This window comes from Amblyraja radiata, chromosome 20 (assembly GCF_010909765.2).
Source record: "Amblyraja radiata isolate CabotCenter1 chromosome 20, sAmbRad1.1.pri, whole genome shotgun sequence".
Lineage (NCBI taxonomy): Eukaryota > Metazoa > Chordata > Chondrichthyes > Rajiformes > Rajidae > Amblyraja > Amblyraja radiata.
In genome coordinates, this window is record NC_045975.1 from 20,368,314 (window position 1) to 20,393,191 (window position 24,878).

The 24,878-nt window shown below is 41.1% G+C and overlaps 1 protein-coding gene across 3 annotated transcripts in view; it reads left to right on the forward strand.

Moving 5' to 3' along the window:
- sbf2 (SET binding factor 2) overlaps positions 1-24,878 on the forward strand; it is a 349,247-nt gene that overhangs the window by 145,371 nt on the left and 178,998 nt on the right. For 2 of the 3 annotated variants that reach the window (XM_033038959.1, XM_033038960.1), the window contains exons 5-9: positions 2,876-2,986; positions 10,150-10,255; positions 20,085-20,217; positions 22,277-22,385; positions 23,613-23,726. In XM_033038959.1, coding sequence (XP_032894850.1) covers positions 2,876-2,986; positions 10,150-10,255; positions 20,085-20,217; positions 22,277-22,385; positions 23,613-23,726 — 573 coding nt within the window. Of the gene's footprint in view, positions 1-2,875; positions 2,987-10,149; positions 10,256-20,084; positions 20,218-22,276; positions 22,386-23,612; positions 23,727-24,878 lie in introns of those variants that run through there. The other variant, XM_033038961.1, reaches the window with a different exon arrangement.

Here is a 24,878-nt window from a genome sequence, read left to right on the forward strand (position 1 = left end):
AACATGAAGTTCATTAAGTTAAACTATTGAAACTTGCTGCCTGCTTTGTGGAATAATAATTGCCACAATAAATTTCACCACACTTTTACTGGAGATTCCTGGCTATTGGATGCTGACTCTTATGAGCTTTATATTTCATTATCATGAGTGTTGCCTAGTGAATGACATGTTTAAAACAAGTTTTATGCCTTCTCTGCCTCGTCTTTTCAAAAGATTATCCTTGTAAAATCATCAACATATATGTTGTCTTGATTAAATCCCCAAAAACAAATGGTTTCAAATTAAATGATTTACCACTGTTTCTTTGGTATTTGTCGCAAAAATATTGGAGCTTAATAGAGCTGTGTGACGTTCACAGTAACTTAAGCACAAAGTTATTAGTCAATGATATGCTGCTCCTTCACAAAGATGTGGGCTCTTACAAATAAAATCAACCACAGGAACTAATTTGATGTAAACATAAGAAGACACATGGAGAACCAGGTTCTCCTGAGATGCTGTGTGACCAGCTGAGCTATTCCAGAACAATGTGTCTTATGTAAACCAGCATCTGCAGTTCCTTGTTTCTTGATTGTAACCCATTTTTGCATACTACTTGCTGTTTTTAAAAGGTTAAGTCTTGTTCATCAGGAGCAACTGAATATTAATGTCCCACTTACTCATAATTACCGCTGAATAAACTCTTAGCATTGATTTCATAGTATTGTCTCATCTTACAGGAAAACAATTAAACACGTTTTTGATTTTAATCTTTTTGACATTCTTACTGGTCTCTTAATCCAATGTATATATCGCCATCTTTTTTTAAAGTTTGGTAGTATTCTGATCCCAGAGCACTTTTTTTTTGAAGAATGAGGGTAGTGGTCAATGGCTGATATATATTCCTGAATCAATGTTGTTAAAGCAAGTCATGTTGTGGGATCTTGAAGAACGCAGTAAACTGAAATGAAATGTCATAAAGTCTTATGTTGTTGTATAAGTAGAAGTTTTAAATCGCTGCAAAGACATAATATAAATGTGAGTTTACCTTTGCATAAAACTTCCTGCATTATTATCTAGAAATTTCATAATCGACTGGGCAATGTTATACACCATTTACTCCCTACAGATGGCGCCATATTCAAAGTGATGTAGAATGATAAATCTTAATCATATCACCAAAAGCAATGTGAAAAATTCAATTTTGCTTGCGTTAAATTGAAACTTTCATTGGTACTTTATCTGTCACATGTACCGAAGTACAGTGAAATTCATTTTGGGATACAGTTCAGTACAAGTATCACTATTATAAGCACTTAGATACAGTTTAGATAAGCATCTCACATACAATACAAGTGTACAGCAGTAGTACACTGAGACTGTATCTCAGATACAGTACAGTGTATAATAGTAGTATACTGAGACAGTATACAGAGTGGCAAGATATGGTTCCATTTTCAAGCTCTAGTTTATTATAGGTGTACAGTTCTTAACTGACATGAAGACCTATTTCCTGGCGGTGTTTTAGGGTCGGCCTGGCCAAGAGTGGCTGCATCTAATTCATGTGCTAGGCCTCTTGGAGTGGCGCCCCAGTCCAGCAGAGCTGCAGGCTGCTACAGGGCCTCCCGCGGCCCATTCCACCATCGAGGCACTGGACTGACTCCCGCAGGCCTCTATCTGACTCCCTCCTCACCAGTCAATGGGGCGAGCAGAGTCCGGGCTCGGCGGCTTCCCTCTCCAAGCAGGATTCCAGTTCCGTAGCGAGGAAGCCCAGGCCTGGTTTCGGATATGACCGCGACACACCTTTGAATTACTAACTTGTATCCTTTGAATTTACTAAATTGATCATTTTAATCTGAGCGGACAAAGACCATGCAGTCTTGCAGAATGGATTACCTGGATCGGGTACGCTCCAGTTACATCCCAGCATGTGGACACGGATCTTTAGACCTTTTTCTTTTATATATGGCGCCAAATATGGCGATGGGTGCAAGTATTTCACTGTGCAGTTCATACGTGACAATAAAGAACCTTAAACCATTGATATTCATGGAATGAAGGATATTGGCTATGTGCAGTTATATGAGTGATGTAAGCCAAAGGGTCAGTTCTTGTGCTGTTCTATGTTCTAAAATATTACTGTACAATAACAGAATAATTGGATGAAATAGAGTCAAAGAGTAACAGTACACGGCAACACCTCTGTGGAGGGGATGTGAAATAGATGATTGATTCAAGAGTCTGACAGCAGTGGGGAACAAGCTGTTCTTAAGTGTAGAAGCCAAGCTTTGAAAGTTCTTTACATTCCCCACTCCACTCCACTCCACTGCCCCCCACCCCCCCCCCCCCCCCCCCCCCCCCCCCCCCCCCCCCCCCCCCCCCCCCCCCCCCCCCCCCCCCCCCTCTGGCCTTCCGGAGCAGCACAGTGGCACAGGGGTAGAGTTGCTGCCTTACAGTGGCAGAGATCTGGGTTCGATCCTGATCACGGGTGCTATCTCTACGGAGTTTGTACGTTCCCCCTGTGACCACGTGGGTTTTCTCCAGATCTCCAGTTTCTTCCCACACTCCAATGACTTACAGGTTTGTAGGTTAATTGACTTCGGTAAAAATTGTAAATTGTCGTTTGTGTGTAAGATAGTGTCTTATAAAATCTCTTGGGATTATCCTTAATGTTTTCTGCATTTATGTAATAAATTAAATGACACAGCAATTTGCCACATTAAATTGCACAGCAAGCTTCCACAAACATCAATGAGAATGCAAGCTATTTCTTCAAATGCAGTTTATCAATAAAATTGATCAGAATATGGAGATAAATCCACTACTTTTCTTTCAGAGAATATTGTTATATATATTGTATATTAACCATATGAAAATTATCTCCCATGTATTTTAGGCATGCCTTGGCCTCATTTATACTGTGTATGTTGACAGTCTGAATGTGAACTTGGAAAATGTGATTACCAATCTTTTCACATGTTTGGTGCCAGTTGCTGGAGGGTCTCAGGTAAGAGAAATATTCTAGTATCTGGATAATTTAAAAGATGAATAAATTATATGAATACAGGATGGCATTGTGGTGCAGCCGATAGAGTTTGTACATTATCTCAGTGACTGTGCAGGTTGTCTCCGGGTGTTTTGGTTTCCCCCCACATCCCAAAGATGTACTGGTGGGAAGGTAATTGGCTTCTGAAAAGTTTCCCTAATGTGTAGGAATGGATGAGAAAGTGGGATAATGTAGAACTAATGTGAACTGCTGATCAATGTTCGGCGCAGACTCGGTGGACCGAAGAGCCTGTTTCCATGTTAAACTTCCTTGTTAAAATGAGCTACCAGAGAAGGTAATTGAGACTGGTTCTATCACAATGTTTGAGAAACATTTAGACAGGTATAGAAGGATATGGGCTAAACACAGGTAGGTGAGACTAGTGTAGCTGAGACTCGTTGGTCGGTGTGGGCAGGTTGGGCCGAAGGGCCCGTTTCCACGCTGTATCACTCTGAATAACTACTCATTCTTAGCTGTGACAACCTATTTAAAGAGTTGATGAGTGAACCTGAAGCTTCTGAGATTTTGAAGCAGTGTTGATGTATTAATAGTTTGCAGCATCATTTCATTTCAGGACATAATGTGATAGAATTATGCTTTTATTTGCATTGTTCACAAATTTACTGAGAATTTTGATTTTTATAATTAACCAATAGCTTCACCCCAATTAACAGTTAATTATGTTTCTTTGGTCCACGATTGTGGTCAGTGGTGATTGTTGATTTTCAGATTATCCAATGTTATTTGCTCCACTTAAAGAATAAGTATATAGTTTAGCATTGACATGATTTTATGGTGAGCACAAGATTTGGCTTGGAAGGCCAGTCAAATTATAAATTGAGAATGCCCGTTCAAACAAATAACGATGGTGAATCAATGTTTTACGCAACTGTCATAATATTAAAAAGCATTCCTCAGTCAAATGGGGCACTGCTGCTCGACGTGAAATCCTGCAACAAAGCACAGTGATAGATGATTTGTTAAAATAACACAAAAACATATTAGTATTTGCTTCTTGATAGCCCCTTCCTCAACTACCTCCTCCGGCAGCTCATTCCATACATCCACCACCCTTTGTGTTAAAAAGTTACCCTTCAGATTCATATAAAATCTTTCCCCCTTAACCTTAAACCTATGCCCTCTGGTTGCCGATTCCCCTACTCTGGGCAAGAGACTCTGTTTGTCCACCCGATCTATTCCTCTCACAATTTTATACACCTCTATAAGATCAATGCCCTAGAATATTAGTACTCCCCACATTGATCTCAGTGTCCTCCATGTCCTTGTCCTTGGTGAATACGGGTTGTAAAGTACTGGTTCAGCACCTTGCCTATATCCTCTGACACCAAGCATAAATGTCCTCCTTTATCCTCTCGCTGTTTACTCTTTTGTTTTTAATGTATGTATAAAAGCCTTTGGATGTTCTTTAATCCTACTTGCTGATTACATTTAATGGCACCTTTTATTACACTGCTGATTACATTTCATGGCATCCTAAAGGATGTAACTAGGAAAATGGACAAGGGAGAGTCAGTGGATGTAGTGTACCTGGACTTTCAGAAAGCATTTGATAAGGTCCCACATAGGAGATTAGTGGGCAAAATTAGGGCACATGGTATTGGGGGTAGGGTGCTGACATGGATAGAAAATTGGTTGGCAGACAGGAAACAAAGAGTAGGGATTAACGGGTCCCTTTCAGAATGGCAGGCAGTGACTAGTGGTGTACCGCAAGGCTCGGTGCTGGGACCGCAGCTATTTACAATATACATCAATTAGCAAATTTACAGATGACACGAAGATGACAAGATGTAGAAGATGACAAGATTTTTGAGAAGATGTAAAATCACACACACACACACACACCACACACACACACACACACACACACACACACACACACACACACACACACACACACACACACACACACACACACACACACAAACACACACATACAAGATCAGACTTTTAATAGTTACTAGACCAAGTGCAGACCCGTTGGGTCTGTTTCCCCAACGGCGTTTGCGGGGGGGGGGGGGGGGTGAGAAGTGGGGAGGGAGGGGAGAGGAGGAGGAGGAAACGGGATCGATTTGGGAGGGAAAGGAGAGCGGGGTAGGGGGTGAGAGATGGGGAGAGAGATGTGGGGGAGGGGGATGGGGAAGATTGGAAGGAGAGAGGGAGGGGGAGAGAGGGGAAAGAGTGGGGAGGGAGAGTAGAGGGGAAGGGGGAGAGGAGTGGGGAGGGAGGAGGAGAGGGGTAGGGGGAGTGATGGAAGAGGGACAGAGGGATAGGGGGAAGGGGGTGGGGGGGAGAGGGAAGGGGGTGGGGTAGAGAGGGAAGGGGGTGGGGAGAGAGGGATTGGAGAGGGAGAGGGGTGAGGAGAGGGAGAGGGGGAGGAGAGAAGGGGGAGAGAAGTGGAAGAGTGGGGAGGGAGGGAGGGAGGGGTAGAGGGGTAGCGGGAGTGGAGGAAGAGAGACGGGGGAGTGGTGGAAGAGGGACAGAGGGGTAGGGGAAGGGGTGGGGGAGAGAGGGGAAGGGAGGGTAAGAGAGAGGGGTGGGGGTGGGAGAGGCATGGGGTAAGGGGATAGAAGTGGAAGAGTGGGGAGGGAGGGGTAGGGGGAGTGGTGAAAGAGGGACAGAGGGGTAGGGGGAAGGGGGTGGTGGTAGAGAGGGAAGGGGGTGGGGAAGAGAGGGATGGGTGGGAGAGGGAGAGGGGTGAAGAGAGGGAAACATAGAAGCATAGAAATTAAGTGCAGAAGTAGGCCATTCGGCCCTTCGAGCCTGCACGACCATTCAATATGATCATGGCTGATCATCCAACTTAGTATCCTGTACCTGCCTTCTCTCCATATCCCCTGATCCCTTTAGCCACAAGGGCTACATCTAACTCCCTCTTAAATATAGCCAATGAACTGGCCTCAACTACCTTCTGTGGCAGAGCGTTCCAGAGACTCACCACTATCTGTGTGAAAAATGTTTTCCTCATCTCAGTACTAAAGGATTTCCCCTTTATCCTTAAACTGTGACCCGCTTGTCCTGGACTTCCCCAACATCGGGAACAATCTTCCTGCATCAGACAAATGCAATTCAGGACTTTTCTCTTCACAAGCAAAGTCAGAATGACAGTTAGTGAAGAATTCGAATAATCGCTGAGCGTTCAGATGCTGCGCGCGCCTCCTGCACCAAAGGGGGGGGGGGGGAGCGTGTGTCGTCACACACAAAGATCTTGTAGCGGAGAGCTCCGCTATAAGATCTTTGGTCACATACTAAGCACGCGCCTCCACAAACAGATGAGCGTCTTCTTGAATGGAGAGCGCGTGGCCGCCTCCACAAACATTCACACACACTGAGGACCCGCCCCCACAAAAAATATTGTGTGAGGAAGGGGAGGAGGAGGGTGGAGAGGGAGAGGGGGAGGGGAGGGGGTGAGAAGAGGATGGGGGAGAGAGGTGGATGGGGGGGGGGGGGGGGGTTGGAGCGGGCGTGCATGAGTCGAGAGAAGAGAAAAGGGTAGAGAGAGAGAGAGGCTGGTACAACATCAAAAAAGCTGGATAAACTCAGTGGGTGCAGCAGCATCTATGGACCGAAGGAAAAGGGCAAAGTTTTTGGCCGAAACCCTTCTTCCGGGTTTCGGCCAAAAACGTTGACCATTCAATTCGCTCCAATAGATGCTGCCGCACCCGCTGAGTTTATCCAGCTTTTTTTATGTCTACCTTCGATTTTCCAGCATCTGTAGTTCCTTCTTAAAGACAGAGACTGTGCACGGTAAGGGAATGAGGAGGGAGAGGGGGAAGAGTGTGGAGGGAGGGGGAGAGTGGGATGGGAGGGTGAGAGGGGAAAGAGTGTTGGGGGGGAGGGGGGGAGAGAAGTGGAAGAGTGGGGAGGGAGGGAGGGAGGGAGGGGGAGAGGGGTAGCAGGAGTGGTGGAAGAGGGACAAGGGGAGTGGTGGAAGAGGGACAAAGGGGTAGGGGAAGGGGTGGGGGAGAGAGGGGAAGGGAGGGGGAGACAGGGGTGGTGGAGGGAGGGGTGGGGTAAGGGGAGAGAAGTGGGAGAGGGAGGGGTAGGGGGAGTGATGGAAGAGGGACAGAGGGGAAGGGGGCGGGGAGAGAGGGAAGGGGTGGGGGAGAGAGGGATGGAAGAGGGGTGAGGAGAGGGAGAGGGGGAGGAGAGAAGTGGGAGAGAAGTGGAAGAGTGGGGAGGGAGGGAGGGGTAGCGGGAGTGGTGGAAGAGGGACGGGGGAGTGGTGGAAGAGGGACAGAGGGTAGGGGAAGGGGTGGGACAGGGAGGGGAAGAGAGGGGGGTGAGGGAGGGAGAGGGGTTGGGTAAGGGGAGAGAAGTGGAAGTGGGGAGGGAGAGGTAGAGGGATTGGTGGAAGAGGGACAGAGGGGTAGGGGAAGGGGGCGGGGGGAGAGAGGGAAGGGGGTGGGGTAGAGCGGGAAGGGGGGTGGGGGAGAGAGTGATGGGTCGGAGAGGGAGAGGGGTGAGGAGAGGGAAACATAGAAACATAGAAATTAAGTGCAGGAGTAGGCTATTTGTCCCTTCGAGCCTGCACCACCATTCAATATGATCATGGCTGATCATCCAACTCAGCATCATGTACCTGCCTTCTCTCCATACCCCCTGATCCCTTTAGCCACAGGGGCCACATCTAACTCCCTCTTAAATACAGCCAATGAACAGGCCTCAACTACCTTCTGTGCCTGTGAATTTCAGAGATTCACCACTCTCTGTGTGAAAAATGTTTTTCTCATCTCGGTCGTAAAAGATTTACCCCTTATCCTTAAACTGTGACCCCTTGTTCTGGACTTCCCCAACATCTGGAACAATCTTCCTGCATCTAGCCTGTCCAACCCCTTAAGAATTTTGTAAGTTTCTATAAGATACCCCCTCAACTTCTAAAATCTTGCGAGTACAAACCGAGTCTGGGGCTGATTCTATGGGTGAGATGCCAGTTTTAAAAAAAATATTTGGTGGGGGGGGGATTTGATTAAAAATGTGTACATAAACACGACGAAATGTAATCAGGAGTTTCTATAAGATCCCCCCCCAATCTTCTAAAATCTAGCGAGTACAAGCCGAGTCTATCCAGTCTTTCTTCATATGAAAGCCCTGACATCCCAGGAATCAGTCTGGTGAACCTTCTCTGTACTCCCTCTATGGCAACAATGTATTTGACCATTGGGCATTGTGACCACACGATGGAACGTTCACCATTGGCTCGGGCTCCTGCAAAGGCATATGTAAATGGATCCATTCCGATTGGACATATGTGAGCATTGGGCATTGTGACATCACACGTTGGAACGTTCACCAGGGGCTGGGGCTGGTGCTGCTTCTATGGGTGAGAAGCCAGTTTATTTTTGAAATATTGGGAGGGGGGGGGGGGGGGGGGTGGAGGATTTGATTAAAAACGTGTACTTAAACACGACGAAATGTAATGAGGAGCGGATACTTAGAAAGAAAAGTGAAATCTCTACCGAAATGGAAAAGATGTCGGCGATTCTGCGTCTGGTTTCGGAGTTGCAGTGAATCAAAGGAAGAAATGCAGTCGGAAGCCGTACATGTAAATGGATCCATTCCGATTGGACATCTGCGAGCATTTGGCATTGCGATTGGACATCTGCGAGCATACTCGCGGGCACGGCTAGAGAGGGAGATGGAGGTGGGTAGAGAGAGAGAGGGCAGAGACAGGGAGAGGACAGAGGCAGGGCAGAGGACAGAGGCAGAAAGAGGGCAGTGAGGGGAAGAGAGGGAGGGGGAGAGAGAGAGGGGCAGTGAGACAGGGGGGCAGAGAGAGAGAGAGGGGGGCAGAGAGAGAGAGATAGAGAGGGGGCAGAGAGAGAGGGAGGGGCAGAAAGAGAGAGAGAGGGGCAGAGATTCAAGATTCAAGGTAGTTTATTGTCATGTGTCCCAGATAGGACAATGACATTCTTGCTTTGCTTCAGCACAACAGAATATAGTAGGCATCAATACAGAACAGATCAGTGTGTCCATATACCATTGAATATATATATATACACACATAAATAAATAAACAGATAAAGTGCATTGGGCTATTAATGTTCAGAGTTTTGTTTGCGTTGAGTTTAATAGCCTGATGGCTGTGGGGAAGTGGCTATTCCTGAACCTGGATGTACCAGATTTCAGGCTCCTGTACCTTCTACCTGAAGGTAGCGGGGAGATGAGTATGTGGCCAGGATGGTGTGGGTCCTTGATGATGCTGCCAGCCTTTTTGAGGCAGCGACTGCAATAGATCCCCTCGATGGTAGGGAGATCAAAGCCGATGATGGAATGGGTAGCGTTTACAACTTTTTGTAGTCTTTTCTGCTCCTGGGCGCTCAAGTTGCCGAACCAAGCCACAATGCAACCGGTCAGCATGCTCTCTACAGTGCACATGTAGAAGTTCGAGAGAGTCCTCCTTGGCATACCGATAGAGGGGCAGAGATGAGAGAGAGAGAGAGAGGGGCAGAGAGAGTGAGAGAGGCAGAGAGAAAGAGAGGGGCAGAGAGAGAGAGGAACAGAGAGGGACCGAGGACCCGGGCGACCCGAGACCGAGTTGAGACCGAGCCGAGAGCTCCAGTACAGGGCCCGACCTGCTCGTTCTTTCTGCGTCTTTTGAATAACTGATGGGGGGCGGGGGAGGGGTCAGGGGGGTGATGTCATTCGCAGTGCGTGGAACAGAGCCATTGGGACGTCATCACCGAAAGGCAGTCGTTTTAAAATTCAAGTTTTGTCATATTTTTGAACATTTTCAGTAATAACTCGAGAAATAAAGCATGACATTTTCAGATAAGGCGATTTCGGAAACTCCACGGTAAAAGATTTCTACCGGAATATCTAAAAATTTTACCGTTAGCGCGTCGTGTTTTCGAGAAGATGTGATTGTACACAAACACACACACACACACACAAATAAATATACAAGATCAGACTTTTAAGTATATAGATATATGATATATAGAGATGTGTATTTCTTCATTGAAGTAGTGTTGGACATTATCACTGCTGTCTCCTGATATCGAGTAAACTTTGTTGAATTGAATGGATATCTGCCTCAACCATATTTGTTCTTCTTCAATTCTGTAAGAACATTGTATTGATATTATATTAACTTTTCCCTGTAGAAACTCTTCTCCTTGGGAGCTGGAGATAGGCAATTGATTCAAACTCCCTTGTACGATGGTCTTCCTGTGACGAGCACAAGTGTAGCCCTTCTCTTTCAACAATTGGGTAGGTCTACATTTTCTTGATGATTGTTCAAATATATTTTGTAACATTTTTCAAAATATTATGATGTAAATTAAGTACAATGTGACAATGTTGGTAAAGACGCATCCGGGGTCTCATGACAAATTATTCAGGATGACAGGGTCCGAACAGGACTAAATCATGCAGTAATTTCTTGATCCTGTCTGGAATCCAAATAAATGCTGGTCTGAGGATCCATCATCTCAAGATATTTTATGAATAATTCCGTGATACTTTTGTTTAAAATCATACAGATACAGTGATTTAAATTGTCATTAGTTGAATTAAAATTATGTGCACGCAGGCAATTGACTGAGGATACAGAATTTGGTATGGAAATGTGAGAATACTGACAATGAAGTAGTTGAGTCAGTATTTACAAAACAAGAGTGTTGTCCCTTAATTTGTACCTTTGTGGTGGAAGATGAATGCTATTCAACATTCTATCACAAACAAAGGTCACTTCAGCCTTCCACTTGGCTGATTCCTATATTTATGATGCAACCCTGGATAATCAAATCTGTTTCTATTCATGTGTAAGAAGGAACTGCAGATGCTGGTTTAAACAAAAGATAGACACAAAAAGGTGGAGTAAATACCCAAGTCGCACTAGCTTATCATTTTCACCCTACAAACAGCTTACAATGGCCTGTTTCCTTTATCATCGTTACTTTTTTGCATATCTTTCATTCATTGTTATTTATCTCTCCACATCACTGTCTATATCTCTTATTTCCCTTATCCCTAACTAGTTTGAAGAAGGGTCTCGACCCAAATCGTCACCCATTCCTTCTCTTCAGAGATGCTGCCTGTCCTGCTGAGTTACCTCAGCTTTCTGTTTCTATTCATGTTCTGTTTTCTAAACAGGTGTTTGGGTTTATATGTCTGATTTACAGAACAGCCACTTGCATTAAGCAGTACCTTCATCATAGCACAAATATCTAAAGACACTTCATAAGAGGATTATCAAATTGCTGACCCAAACACACAGAGACGTCAGGATCTGTGACCAAAACCAGGTTATAAAGGTGGATTTCAAGAAATGTTTTAAGTGAGGTGAAAGTTTATGATGGGAATTTTCGAGCTGTTTGGCCTTTGGCAGCTGAAGGCAAGGTTGTTAAGCATTGAGCAATTAGAACCAGAATGGTGGAATGCAGCAATCACAGAGATTAGTTGCATCAGAAGAAAAGAGACAGGGGTAAGGTGAGATTAGTAAAATGGGTGAATATGATGTTGGTGCTAGTTCATATCTGGACAAAAGTTGTCTTGGAACACAAACCAAGGTAGGGAATAAGATGAGGCACAGGCCAGGGAAACTGAATTTTAATGTTTGGAGAAAATAAATATATGGATGTGTGTTTTGGATGAAATGGGTTAAGGACAAGCACAGTCAGATGATTTGAAATGAATGCTGGTGGTCTTATTGATGAAGTGAAATTGGGCCAACAGTCACTAAAAGCACCAAATTTGTCAATAGTCTACTTTACCTTCGGGCAGTTGCCTGGGAGAATGAAAGACAAATGTTAATTTATTTTCGATTTCTTATAGTGTGCTTGAGTACTTTCAGAGGACAGTTGTTTAAGAATTTGAGCTGATTCTTTTTGACAGATCTTTTAATTTTTATAATCATTTGTACATCTAACGAGTGGCGTATTTGAGATATTTCCTAACATTTTTTGATGCTACGTAAGTACAAACGGCTAATTTCTCCTGCCTAAGCTGTTTCCATTGTTTTTTTACTCCGTTTCTGTCATTTAAGGACATCTACAGACATAAACCCAAGGGATATGCTCACATGGTTTTTGAATTGTGTTACTCAGAATGTATTTGTTTTTTTGCTTAGTGGTTGAATGTTATCATCTCACTTCCAATATATCTGAAAATATCAGATGGAAATTCTTCAGGATGAAACTTAATAGTATTGCACAAAATATTGTTTAAAATTGCTGATCTACAGTCCATACAGTCCAAGCATCTTTTAAAGTGGGTGTTCTTGTTTAGTTACATTAGTACAATGATTATCAAATCAGATTAAAAACAAATCTTTGTTTGCCAAGAATGTTGAGTTGTAGCACGTGGAAAAGTACTGCATAAATTGATCATAATTGTTTGGGCAAATCATAAGTACGTTTCATGTTGGATTCTTAACTTCGAAATCAGGAAATAGATGTTATTTCCAAAATCATTCCTTGTGTATATGTCTCTGTTACCAACAGGATGTTGTTACGTTTTTTAAAGATGAAACATTTGTTCTGTTGATGAGTCCATCATGATTTGTTGGTGATTGTTTTTTGTAAGTGTTATTTCCTACAGGAAATTAATTGCCTTTCAGTGATCTGAAGAGCTAAGTAAACACTGATGCAACAAACATGTTTCACAGCAATTATCATGGTTGACCCATGAATTACAACATGTTAATCTAGAGTATATCCATGGACTCTAAATTTCTGCTTAAAATAAATAGAGAGTTGAATGAAGGAGAAAAATTGAGTACAACCTTACAGCATCAGAGTACATATCGAGATTACAGCTTTATATATAGGGTATTGTGTATTTGTAATAAAATTATTCATACAGCAAAGCAAAAACAAACAAATGCATTTTGTGCACAAGGGTTGAAAACCTGGTGATGTGAAATAGTCAAAGTAGCCTGAACAGGCAATAAGAACATCAACATTTTTTCACATACCCAAGTGAAAAACATTGCAAAGAAAATAATGAAGTTATTATATTGCTAGACAATGAAAATCACTTCATTAACAAAGGTCTATTTGGATTCTGGTTGAAAATAAACTTAAGTAAAAGATTACCATTGTTACTTTGTGTGAAATTGCACTTTGATTAGCAAATTAAATGTTTTAAGACTGAGCAACACAATAACTTTCATCTGATTGGCCATATTGATTTATAATTGCATATGATTACCGTGGTGGCGCAGCGGTAGAGTTGCTGGTTTGCAGCGCCGGAGACCCGGGTTTGACCCCGATTACGGGTGCTGTCTGTACTGAGTTTGTACGTTTTCCCCGTGACCGCGTCAGTTTTTTCCAAGATTTTAGGTTTCCTCTCACAGTCCAAAGACGTACAGGTTTGCAGGTTAATTGGCGTGGGACAAGTAAATTGTCCCTAATGTGTTTAGGATAGTGTGCATGTGTGGGGATCGCTGGCCACTGCAGACTTGGTGGGCTGAAGGGCCTGTTTCCTAAGGGGCTGAAGGGGCTGTATCTCTAAACTAAACGAAAAAAACGAAACTAGAGCTGTATGTAAAAGTTTCTGACTTAAATTGATGGGCAGTTGATGCTCAAATTACTAATTATTCAAATTGGCGAATGTCTCAAAAAATTACAGTATGTTTAGCACAAGGAATGTCTGGTGGTGGAAAAATACATGGAATTCAAGGCAATTACGTTGAGTAAAATAATTGTAAATGAAATTGTGTTGTATTACAACGTATCGCGTTTTTTTTTCTCTCCTAAATGTTTTAAGTTCTCTGAATCGCTGTATTTAGATGAAAAAAAAAAAGCCACTTGTCAGTAATGAGTATTATTTTGAGGGGTACGAAGCACTTAAGATGAAATGAGTTTCTCTACTGTGCTACAAGCATAACAGGAAAAACATGATCAGTGCCAGATCATATGATATGCTTCAGGAAATGTGGACTAAGGACAATATGATCAATACTTTACAAAATAATATTTGTGAACAATCATCTAAAAATTAGTCCAATAATATTTTGTTTTGCATAGGTTTGTTTTTGCCATTACTTGTATTTTCACTATAACTAATTAAAAACATACTGAATTCTATTAAAAACATAAGAAAAACTGTCTCATGGGATCTGCGGGTAGTTCTCTGCATACTTTAAATGGAATGTGTGTAATGATGCTTTTTGGCTTTCATTTCAATTTACAGCATAGACAAAAATGAGTTCCATTCTCTACCTCTCTAACAAAGGTAGATTTGAAAGCACGCCAATGTGTTTCGAGCATGAAATAGGTGCCTTGAAATAAAAGTGATGACCTTTAAATTAAAAATACAAATGTTATATAAAATCATTTTATTTAGTATCATAGAGACACAAAAACGTAGAAAATACAGTGCCCTATATAATGTTTGGGACAAAGACCCATCATTTATTTATTTGCCTCTCCACTCAACAATTTGAGATTTGTAATAGAAAAAATCACATGTGGTTAAAGTACACGTTGTCAGATTTTATTAAAGGCCATTTTTATACATTTTGGTTTTATCATGTATAAATTACAGCAATGTTTATACATAGTCTCCCCATTTCAGGGCACCATAATGTTTGGGACACAGCAATGTCATGTAAATTAAAGTAGTCTTGTTTAGTATTTTGTTGCATATCCTTTGCATGCAATGACTGTTTGAAGTCTGTGACTCATGGACATCACCAGTAGCTGCGTGTCTTCTCTGTTGATGCTCTGCCAGGCCTGTATTGCAGACATCTTTAGCTTGTGCTTGTTTTGGGGGCTAGTACCCTTCAGTTTTCTCTTCAGCATATAAAAGGCATGCTCAACTGGGTTTAGATAGGGTGATTGACTTGGCCACTCAAGAATTTACCATTTTTAGCATTGAAAAACTCCTTTGTTGCTTTAGCAGTGTGTTTGGGATCATTGTCTTGCTGTAGAATGAACCGCCGGCCAATGAGTTTTGAGGCATGTGTTTGAACTTGAGCAGATAGGATGTGTCTATACACTTCAGAATTCATTATTGCTACTACCATCAGCAGTTGTATCATAAATGAAGATAAGTGAGCCAGTTCCTTCAGCAGCCATACATGCCCAGGCCATACATGCCCAGGCCATACCTTCCACTACCTGCAACCTCCGGTAACCACCTGCAACCTCCAGCAACCACCTTCAACTAGCATCGCAACCGGCTTCGACTAAAAAATTACCAATTTTTTAAACGGCAACCTATTTTTAGTCATGGCCGGTTTTGAATTTTTTGTAATAATTGCCGGAACATAGATGAAGCAGAAACCACTTTCGACCATTAGGGAGACTGACAAAAACCTTGGGGAACCTCCGTGAACCGCACGGAAACCTTGGGTGGGGCGCAAAGTCTCCAGAGGTTTCCGTTCAGGTTTCCTAAGTGCGATAGGGGCATTAGAGATGTTACATTCCCTCGTCCAAATCGTTAATATATATTGTAAACAACTGGAGTCCCAGCACCGAGCTTTGCGGCACCCTACTAGACACTGCCATTCTGAAATTGACCCGTTAATTCCTACTCTTGGCTTCCTGTCTGCCAACCAGTTCTTTATCCATGTCAATACCCTATGCCCAATACCATGTGCTCTAATTTTACACGCTAATCTCTTGTGTGGGACCTAGTCAATAGTTTTTTTGAAAGGCCAGATTATAACCTTATCCCTTGTCCATTCTACTTGTTACATTGTTAAAAAATTCCAAAAGATTAGTCAAGCATGATTTCTCCTTCGTAAATCCATGCTCACTTTGACCGAACCCGTCACTGCTTTCCAAATGCGCTGCGATAACATCTTTAATAATCGACTCCAGCATCTTCCCCACTACCGATGTAAGGCTAACTGGTCTACAATTCCCCATTTTCTCTCTCCCTCCTTGTTTCCTGGTCTACAATTCCCCATTTTCTCTCTCCCTCCTTGTTTTCCATTATAAATTCATCTGTCTCTGGCTGTAATGGACCTACATTCATCTTCACTATTCTTTTCCTTTTTTCATACCTAAAGAAACGTTTACAGTCAGTGTTTATATTCCCTGCAAGCTTTCTTTCATGCTCATTTTACCCCCTCTTAATTAATCCCTTTGTTCTCCTCTGTCGAGTTCTAAATTTCTCCCAGTCCTCTGGTTTGCCGCATTTACTGGCCAATTTATATGTCTCTTCCTTGGATTTAACACTATCCTTGACTTCCCTTGTCAGCCACGGTTGAGCCACCTTCTCAGTTTTATTTTTTTGCCAGACAGGGATGAACAATTTCCAGTTTATCCATGCGGTCTTGAAATCTTTGCCATTGCATCTCCACTGTCAACCCAATCATAGTTTTGATTTTCTTTAGTTTAAGTAACTTGTATCCAAGTACATGTTTTAGTGCTCTGGTTATGAGAATGTTAATCCCTTTTGCATCATCAGTTTAATCATAGAATGTTTACAACACAGAAGTCGTCTCTTTGAAAACAAGTTCAGTTGCTCTGTCCCTGTAGTTGCAATCACTCATTCTCCGATTAAATTACACCAATTGTGTGGGGAATGGATGAGATGGTTGATCAATGGTCGGTGTGGCCTGGTGGGCCGAAGGGCCTGTTTCCATGCTGTATCTCTAAACTAACATAAATATTCCAGCAACCAATCTCTTAAATCTTTTCTGGACTCTCTCTAAAGTCTTCACATCCTTTCTGTAATGAGGCAAATAAAATTGAACATAGTAATCCACTTAAGACTTGTTTTATAAAAGTTCGGCCCAATTCCCATGTCTTTGTAATCTATGACATAGAGACATAGTCATAGAGTCATACAGAATGGAACCAGGCTCTTCAGCCCAACGTGTCCATGCTGACCAGGATGCCCCATCTATGCATGTCTGCATTTGCTCCATATCTTTCTCTACATTTCCTATCCATGTACCTGTTCAAATATTTTTTAAATGTTGTTATAGTACTTGCCTCAACTACTGTCTCTGGCAGCTCATCCATATGCGCACCATCCTATGTGTGGAAAAAATTGCTCCTCTGGTTCCTATTAAACCTTTACCCTCTCACCTTAAACCTATGTCCTCTGGTTCTTGATTACCCTACTCTGCATAAAAGGTTCTGCGCGTTACTCTATCTATTCCCCACAAGGAGACATGCAGTATGGAAATAGGCCCTTCTGCCCAACCCAACCAATATGTTCCATCTACACTAGACCCGCTTTCCTGCAATTGGCCCATATCCCTCTAAACCCGTCATATCCATGTACCTGTCTAATTGCTGCTTTAAATGTTGTGATAGTCCCTGCCTCAACTACTTACTCCACAGCTCATTCCATACACCCTTTGCTTGAAAACGTTACCCCTCAGATTCCTATAAAATCTTTCCTTTCACCTTAAACCTATGCCCTCTAGTTCTCGATTCTGGGCAAGAGGCACTTTGCACTTACCCGATCTATTCCTCTCATGATTTTATACACCTCTATAAGATCACCCCTCATCCTCCTGCGATCCAGGGAATATAGTCCCAGCCAGCTCAACCTCTCCCTATATCTCAGACCCTCTAGTCCTGGCAACAGCATTGTAAATCTCTCCACCCTTTCCAATCTAACAACATCTTTCCTATAACATGGTTCCCAGAATTGAACACAATACCCCAAATGAAGGCTTATCTGCCAAAAGCCTCCTTCTCTCCCAATAAACTCCTGGCTTGCTCAACCTCTCCCTCTCAGGTCCTCGAGTCCTAGCAACCTCCTCGTAAATATACTCTGCACTCTTTCCAGGTTAACTAAATCCTTTCTATAGCAGGGTGACCAAAACTGAACATAATACTACAAATGTGGCTTCACCAACATCTTGTACAACTATAAGATAATATCCCAACTTCTATACTCAATGCACTGCCAGATGAAGGCCAATGTACCAAAAGCCTCCTTGACCACTCTTAACTGTGATGCCACTTTCCAGGAACTGTGCACCTGCACTCCTCTGCTCTACAACACTCCCTAGGGTCCAGTTATTAACTGTAAAGTTGTTGCCTTGGTTTGAGTTCCCAAACTGCAACACCTCGCACTTAAATGCGTTAAACCACATTAGCCATTCCTCAGATCTCTTGCCCTGCTGATCAATATCCTGCTGTAATGTTTGATAACCATCTGTGATACCACCTACTTTAGTGTAATCTGCAAATGTATTAATCATACCTTGTACATTCTCATCCAAATTATTGATGTAAACCACAAACAGCAATGGGCCTAGCACCAATCCCTGAGGCACACCACCAACCACAGGCCACCAGTTCGGAAAGCAACCAGAAAAACGACATGCCTCTATTTAGAAAGCCTAGACTTGTGTTTGCCTTATTAGCAGCTTTCTTAATCCGCCCTGCCACTTTTAAGAACTTTAGCATTAATTTCCACAGGTCCCTCTACGCCGTACTCATGTAGAATAATGTCCTTTTTTCCTGTGCCTTTTTGGAAGTCTATGTATGCCACATTGGCTGTATTTCGCTTATCTACTTTATTTGTTACTTTCTGACAAAATGTTGCCATAGCGATTAAGCAGGGTTTGCCTTAACAAATCCATTCTGGCTTCCCTTAATCATTTTCCTCCAACCTTTCCTACCACCAAGGCTTCAGCTATCAGGCGTGCATTGCTGGGATATCCTTACTCGCTATTTTTGAACAGAGTAGTATTTTCCACTCTCCAGTCCACTGTTCCACTCTTGCATCCAAAGAGCATTGGGAAATTGTGATCAGCGTTTCCACGATTTTCGCTTGTACTTTCCTCTAAATTGTAGGATAGATTCCACCGGGTCCTGGTGACAAACCTACTTTAAGTTCCATCACTATATATATTAGCACTGTGCTATCAATCTTTAGTGTATCCAATGCCTCAACAATCTCCATATTCATTTTCACTCTGGTGACTGCAATAACCTTATTTACCTTCTTAGCCTAGTCCCTTGGGATAGAGGATGATTTGTTCCCATCCCTGTATTGTGGGTTCTGATGCTGCTAGTAAGGCCAAGGTGAGAACTGCAGATTACTGCAGATGGGGTAGAAGTGAACAGAGTACTAGTTTGTCAGGGCGTGTACTTCTTCCATTCTGATACATAGCCTTCGGGTTCTCGTCCTGAACGCTGCTGCTTCACTTTGGGTGGTCATGGGCTAGAAGTTCTCAGGAGCAGTGGAGAATTTAATACACTTGTGTATTCACATACGTCAAATGTAGTTACATTATTTCCATTTTCTCTAACCTCAGTAAAATCCTTATACAGAAATTAATATAAATGAGCTGTCTAATCCTTTTCATGTTTTTTTTGCCTTCAATTTTATCTTAACCTTCCTCCTCACACTGGCATTATTTACCAGTGTACTTTTGTGCTTTTACACTCTTAACACTACCTGATGCACCCTGTCTGTCTGTGCTCTGCATTGTTCCCTTTCCGAAGACCCCCACATATTCTTGGTATTTGGGTGACTGTAGTAATGCATCATTTATTGCCAATCCATGATTAACTTTGTAATTAAGTAAAAATTGTGTACTTTAGAAATGGCGTCAAATTGGACAGACAAGATTTGGGTAGAGAGATATTACTGAGCCATTTCTTCGTCTTGTTCTTCTCCTTTTTCTTCTTCTTCTTCTTCTTCTTCTTCTTCTTCTTCTACTTAAGCCCTTTATTCCTCTAGGGAGCAAAGGCCATTGACAAATGTCCTCCACCTCCCTCAGTTGTTGGCAATTCTTTCGAGATCTCCCCAGTTGAGCCCACTCTCGGACATTTCTGTCTGGACACCTCTTCTCCAGCTGTGTTGAGCCATTTGAGTTCAATTAATGTTAGTATATCAGTATCATCATTAGCACCAAGCATTTTTTATTTATAATATATACATTTGAAAGCTAAAATGTACAAATGAACTTCAGATTGTTGATGTGTATTTTAGTTTGGGTTGCAATAATACTAATCCTACGAAATATATTTGTTAACATAGAAATGTGCAATGGTGTAATTAAAGTTAACTTGCATTAGATTTACTTAATATTCCTGATACTAAATTAGGTCATAAACAGATTTAAAGTTTTTGGGTTGCAATGCTATTTTATTTACTTTTCTATTTAAAGGCATCCAACAAGTATTCAGCCTTTTCTGTGCCGTGCTTACAGAAAACAAGATTATTTTCCACTCAACTAGTCATCAGAGGCTCGGTGAAGCATCCAGAGCACTAGAGTCTTTAATATTCCCTCTGAAATATAGGTGAGACCTTAATTCCTATTACATTCCATAAAATATATGAAATAATGTTTTTTTTTCCTCTGGAGACTTCCATAATGCATCAACTTTTAATATGCATAAATATAATTTATAGACCCTGCTCGTATAGAATTTAGTTTATAACATTTATCAAGATAGTGCGTTAAAGGGCTGAAATGTTTAACAGAACATAAATACAGTACATGGGGTACTAGTAAGAATATGCTGCTAGATGTCATGAGCCTCGTTATATTCTGTGGAGTTATTTTGAATCTTTTCATTGACATTTCATCAATGTCAAGAGGTAATGCATGACTATTTTTTCAAAATATGAACAATATAGAGTGGTTAATTGATATCTATTTTGAACTGGAACGTCAACCCAAAATGCAGGCAGCATCTAGAGATGTTGCTTGTCCCATTGAGTTACTCCAGCATTTTGTGTCTACCTTCGATTTAAACCAGCATCTGCAGTTCTTTCCTACATATTTTGAACAGGAATTAACATTTCATAATTCATAAGTTCTTTCTAATAAGTGGAAAATAAGTGAAGTATTTTACCCAGAGTGGGAGAATTGAGAACCAGAGGACAGGTTTAAGGTGAGGGAAGAAATATTTAACAGGAACTTGAGGGCCAACATTTTTTACACAAAGGGTGGTAGGCATATGGAACAAGCTGCCGTAGGAGGTAGTTGAGCTACATACCATCACAACATTTAAGAAACATTTAGGTGTATGGATAGGGTAGGTTTAGAGGAATATGGACCAAACGCAGGCAAGTGGGACTAGTTTGATGGGCATGTTGTTTGGAGTGGGCAAGCCAAAGTGCTTGTTTCCATGCTGTATGACCAAATGGCTCTAATAAGATTTATCATTGAGACACAAGAGACTGTACATACTGGAATCTTGAACAAATCATAAAGTGCTAGAGGAACTTAGCAGTCGGGCTGCATCTGGGGAGGGAATGGACAGGTGATGTTTTGCGTTGAGATCCTTCAAACTTTATGAGACTTATCATTGGCTTTATTCGGATCATATTGACGCAATGTGCATTATTCAAAATGATTATAATGGTCTCAATCACTGAGCTGCATTTTTAGTTATGGCCTTTCTTCTTCAATCATGAGAAAGTGACGGACAGGAGTCGTTCAATGTTATTATTAATCCTACCCTAGCGGGTAAATATGTCTGTAGCTTTTGGAAACCAAAAACTGTGGATGCAATGAATCTGAAACAAAGGAAAGGAAACAAGAAACATTCAGTCAATCCAATGGTGTCTTTGGAAAGAAATGCAGAGTTCATGTGTCAGACTTTTGTCAGAATTGGGAAAAAATAGAAAACAATCATGTCCTAAGAGAAGGGGGAAGGATGGGAGAGAATATGGGCTATGTCTGTTATGTTGTGGAGACATTTGGATAATGTGTGAAATGGGAGTTAAATTCATGGAGGTGAGGTAGAGAGAGAGAGAGAGAGAGAGAGCAAGAGAAATCATACACAAAAAACTAGAATCTAGATTCCAAATGCAGCACAGTTTATTTAATGGGAAATGCAAACTTTATCAACAATTAAGCCAGTGGCTATCTTTTTAAGACTTTTAAAATACTTTACAAACTTTAAATAAAGAAATTAGCTGTTTCAGTCTTGGCTGTCAATGAAATTAGTTTATTTTGCAGTTTTATTTTTTTGGGAAAATGCCTGGCAATCTAGTATTTCCTTAAATTTTGGTTTTGCAGGGAGATTATTTCACTGACTTCATTGTGATTTTAGCGCATTTAAACGGTAAATACTGTAATTATCAAACCAAGAATGTTGCAATTGCTTTATTAATTGCATTTATTTAAAGTTAAATATGAAAATTGCAGGCCAGCAAAAGCATTTTATTACCAATAAAGCCATGAAGAAGCTGAGTTTATATTTTTAGATCTGTTATTTATTAAAATCTGTCGATTGAACAGCCCAAGAGGCTACTGGCTGAGCACACAGAAGAAAAAAATGACTGGATTTTTTTCCGTAAAATGTGATTAATGCTGCCAATTCTCTTTCCTTTTTTGTTTCTCCCTAGTTACCCTTACATTCCGATTCTCCCTTCACGACTCTTGGAAGTACTAAGCTCACCAACTCCATTTATCATTGGTGTACACTCCATGTTTCACAGTGAAATTCACGAACTGGTATGTCACAGCCCATTTGTATACATTTTGCACAGCACAACGTGTCTACATTATTACCAAAACACATTCTCTGGTATGATATTTCTCACTAGATTTAAATTGCTTTATGATTGAAAATTGTTGAAATGTACTCAGTTAAATGTTTTGATTTGTATTAGTTTGAGCATTAACAATCAAGAAAGAGAGTTGCACTCGTATGTCTTTGTGTTGGAATGCTCTGCAGGCCACTGGAGCCAGTTCAAGACAGCATTTGATGATAGGGTCCAAGGGGCCTTGTCCCTTGTGAGAGTTATACAGTTCCTCTGGAAAAGTTGGAACTGGAATTAAATAGAAACATTGATTGATTGATTAATTGTTTGATTAATTTGAAAAAGATGTTAGGGGTATCAGGATTATCATCAGCCGGGGTGATTGTGCTTCATTTATTTGTTCACAGAATGTGGACTTTACTGACATTGCTGTCCAACAATAATTGTTCCTGAACAAGGTTAGCAACATTGGTAGGTCCAGAATCCTGATTATTTGGCTAAAGGATTTAATGAACCAAATGAGTTTTCTTTAAAAAGGCAATCCCACTAGTTTTACCATAGGTAAAATGTTACAAATTTTCATTCGTATCATAAATCGCTACTTGAATTGCAGATTTATTTAATACTTGAATTTAAATTCCCCAGCAGCTATTTTGTGATCAGCAATCATCGTTGTAGAACAGTGGTCCAGAAGCTTGATTGCTATTTCAATAATTCAGCCATAACAGCATAAACCTGGTATTACTGGTGGTCTCTCAGTCCATTTTGGGATCTAATGTTTTCATGATCTAGAGCTAGTAGCAAAATCTTGTGAAGCTCAATGTTGCACTAGATATCTGCAAAAACAGTTGAATATCTTGAAAATTTCTGAGTCTTCATGATCAGGACTCTGCTAAGAAAGTTGCATATTTTAACAATGTATTATTATTGATGCTGTGGCATTTTTAGAACATTAATATACAAATTGAATACAAAACATTGATGTTTAGGAATATGATTTATGCTTGCGTGGAGAATAAATGGCATTGTGGATGATTTGAGCTGACAGGTCTATTTAAGATGGGCAATTCCCATGTCTCAGTGTAATATTTTTAGGAATTGTGTAAAGTTTATAAATAATGTGGCACTTTTCAGAAATCATTCCTAATTTTTGATACCAGTTTTCTACATATTCTTTTTAATTGTTTTATTTTTCTAGTTGGATGTGATTATTGCTGATTTGGATGGAGGTACCATAAAAATCCCAGAATGTATTCACCTCTCCCAGTTGCCAGAACCTCTTTTACATCAAACACAAGACGCACTTTCTCTTGTAAGTTATATTTTTGATAACAACATGATTTAAAAAACACAGCTGGCAATCTGGACAGTCATTTATTTGTATTTGATGACTTTGTCTGTTTTTTTTCTTGTTTCCATATAATTGCTGCAGGAATAATATCTCCTCCGCCACCCCCTTTCCTGGTTTAATGATAAAATCTGACATGAATAGTGATGGTTTACTTCACTAGTGAAGGATTGTTTTTATTATTATTATAAACCAACTACTTCTCTATTGTTTTCCCAACAGATTTTGGGTGACAACGTCTTTTTTTTTGCTTTACATCTCCTCTCTTTTCTCATTTCACTCTTTCACAGCTCATACTAAACTCTATTTTCTCAGCTTTTTACTGTTTACAAGTCATATAATATGACGGCTTCAATCTCCTGATCGAATTCCCAGGAATTTCCAAACCCACTCCCATTCTAGAAACACCTGCTTCATTGCATACACCATCTGGACTCGGGGTGTTCTCTTGCTGTTAACTACAAAAGTACCTATCATCTGTCCAATGATAGTCAATATCAATAGCAGCTGACATACTCCTCTTGCAAAGAAAAATCACCATCTTTGAACATGTTCTCGCACCTGTTATGTGTTTCTCCAAGTTTAATTTAGCTCAGTCTAGTTGCCTGCCTAGCTAAGTATCATGTCCCTTGGTATTTGAATCCCAGTAGTCTAATTTTAATGTCTGTCCACAAAGAATGGGTTAAAGTCATTTTGTAATTTGTTACAAAGAACCTATGTACTGTTCTCTCTCGCTACACGTGATGGGAAAATGGGGATTAAGAGCCTTTGGCCATTGTCAAGTTGATAAATACCTGCAGTTCATGGCAGACAGTTGGGATTAATTGCATAAGTAAATGTAGAAGTCTTGAATTTGCTCAGATATCTTGCCAGTGAATCCTTCATTGCTGTACTCTGCTTTTGGTAAATCTGGTCATGGATCATGAACCAAATTAGACACCTCCACTCCACCAGAATCTTTGAGTTGGAAGTGATTGTACAGCTCCTAGCAGATAGGTAATAAGGGAAAGTTAGATTATTTTTTTAACTTATTTGTGTTTGCAGTAATGTTTATTATCCAAGTTCCTTTTTTTGATTATTTTCAAAATGTAATTTAAAAAACGGTAATTCATTGTT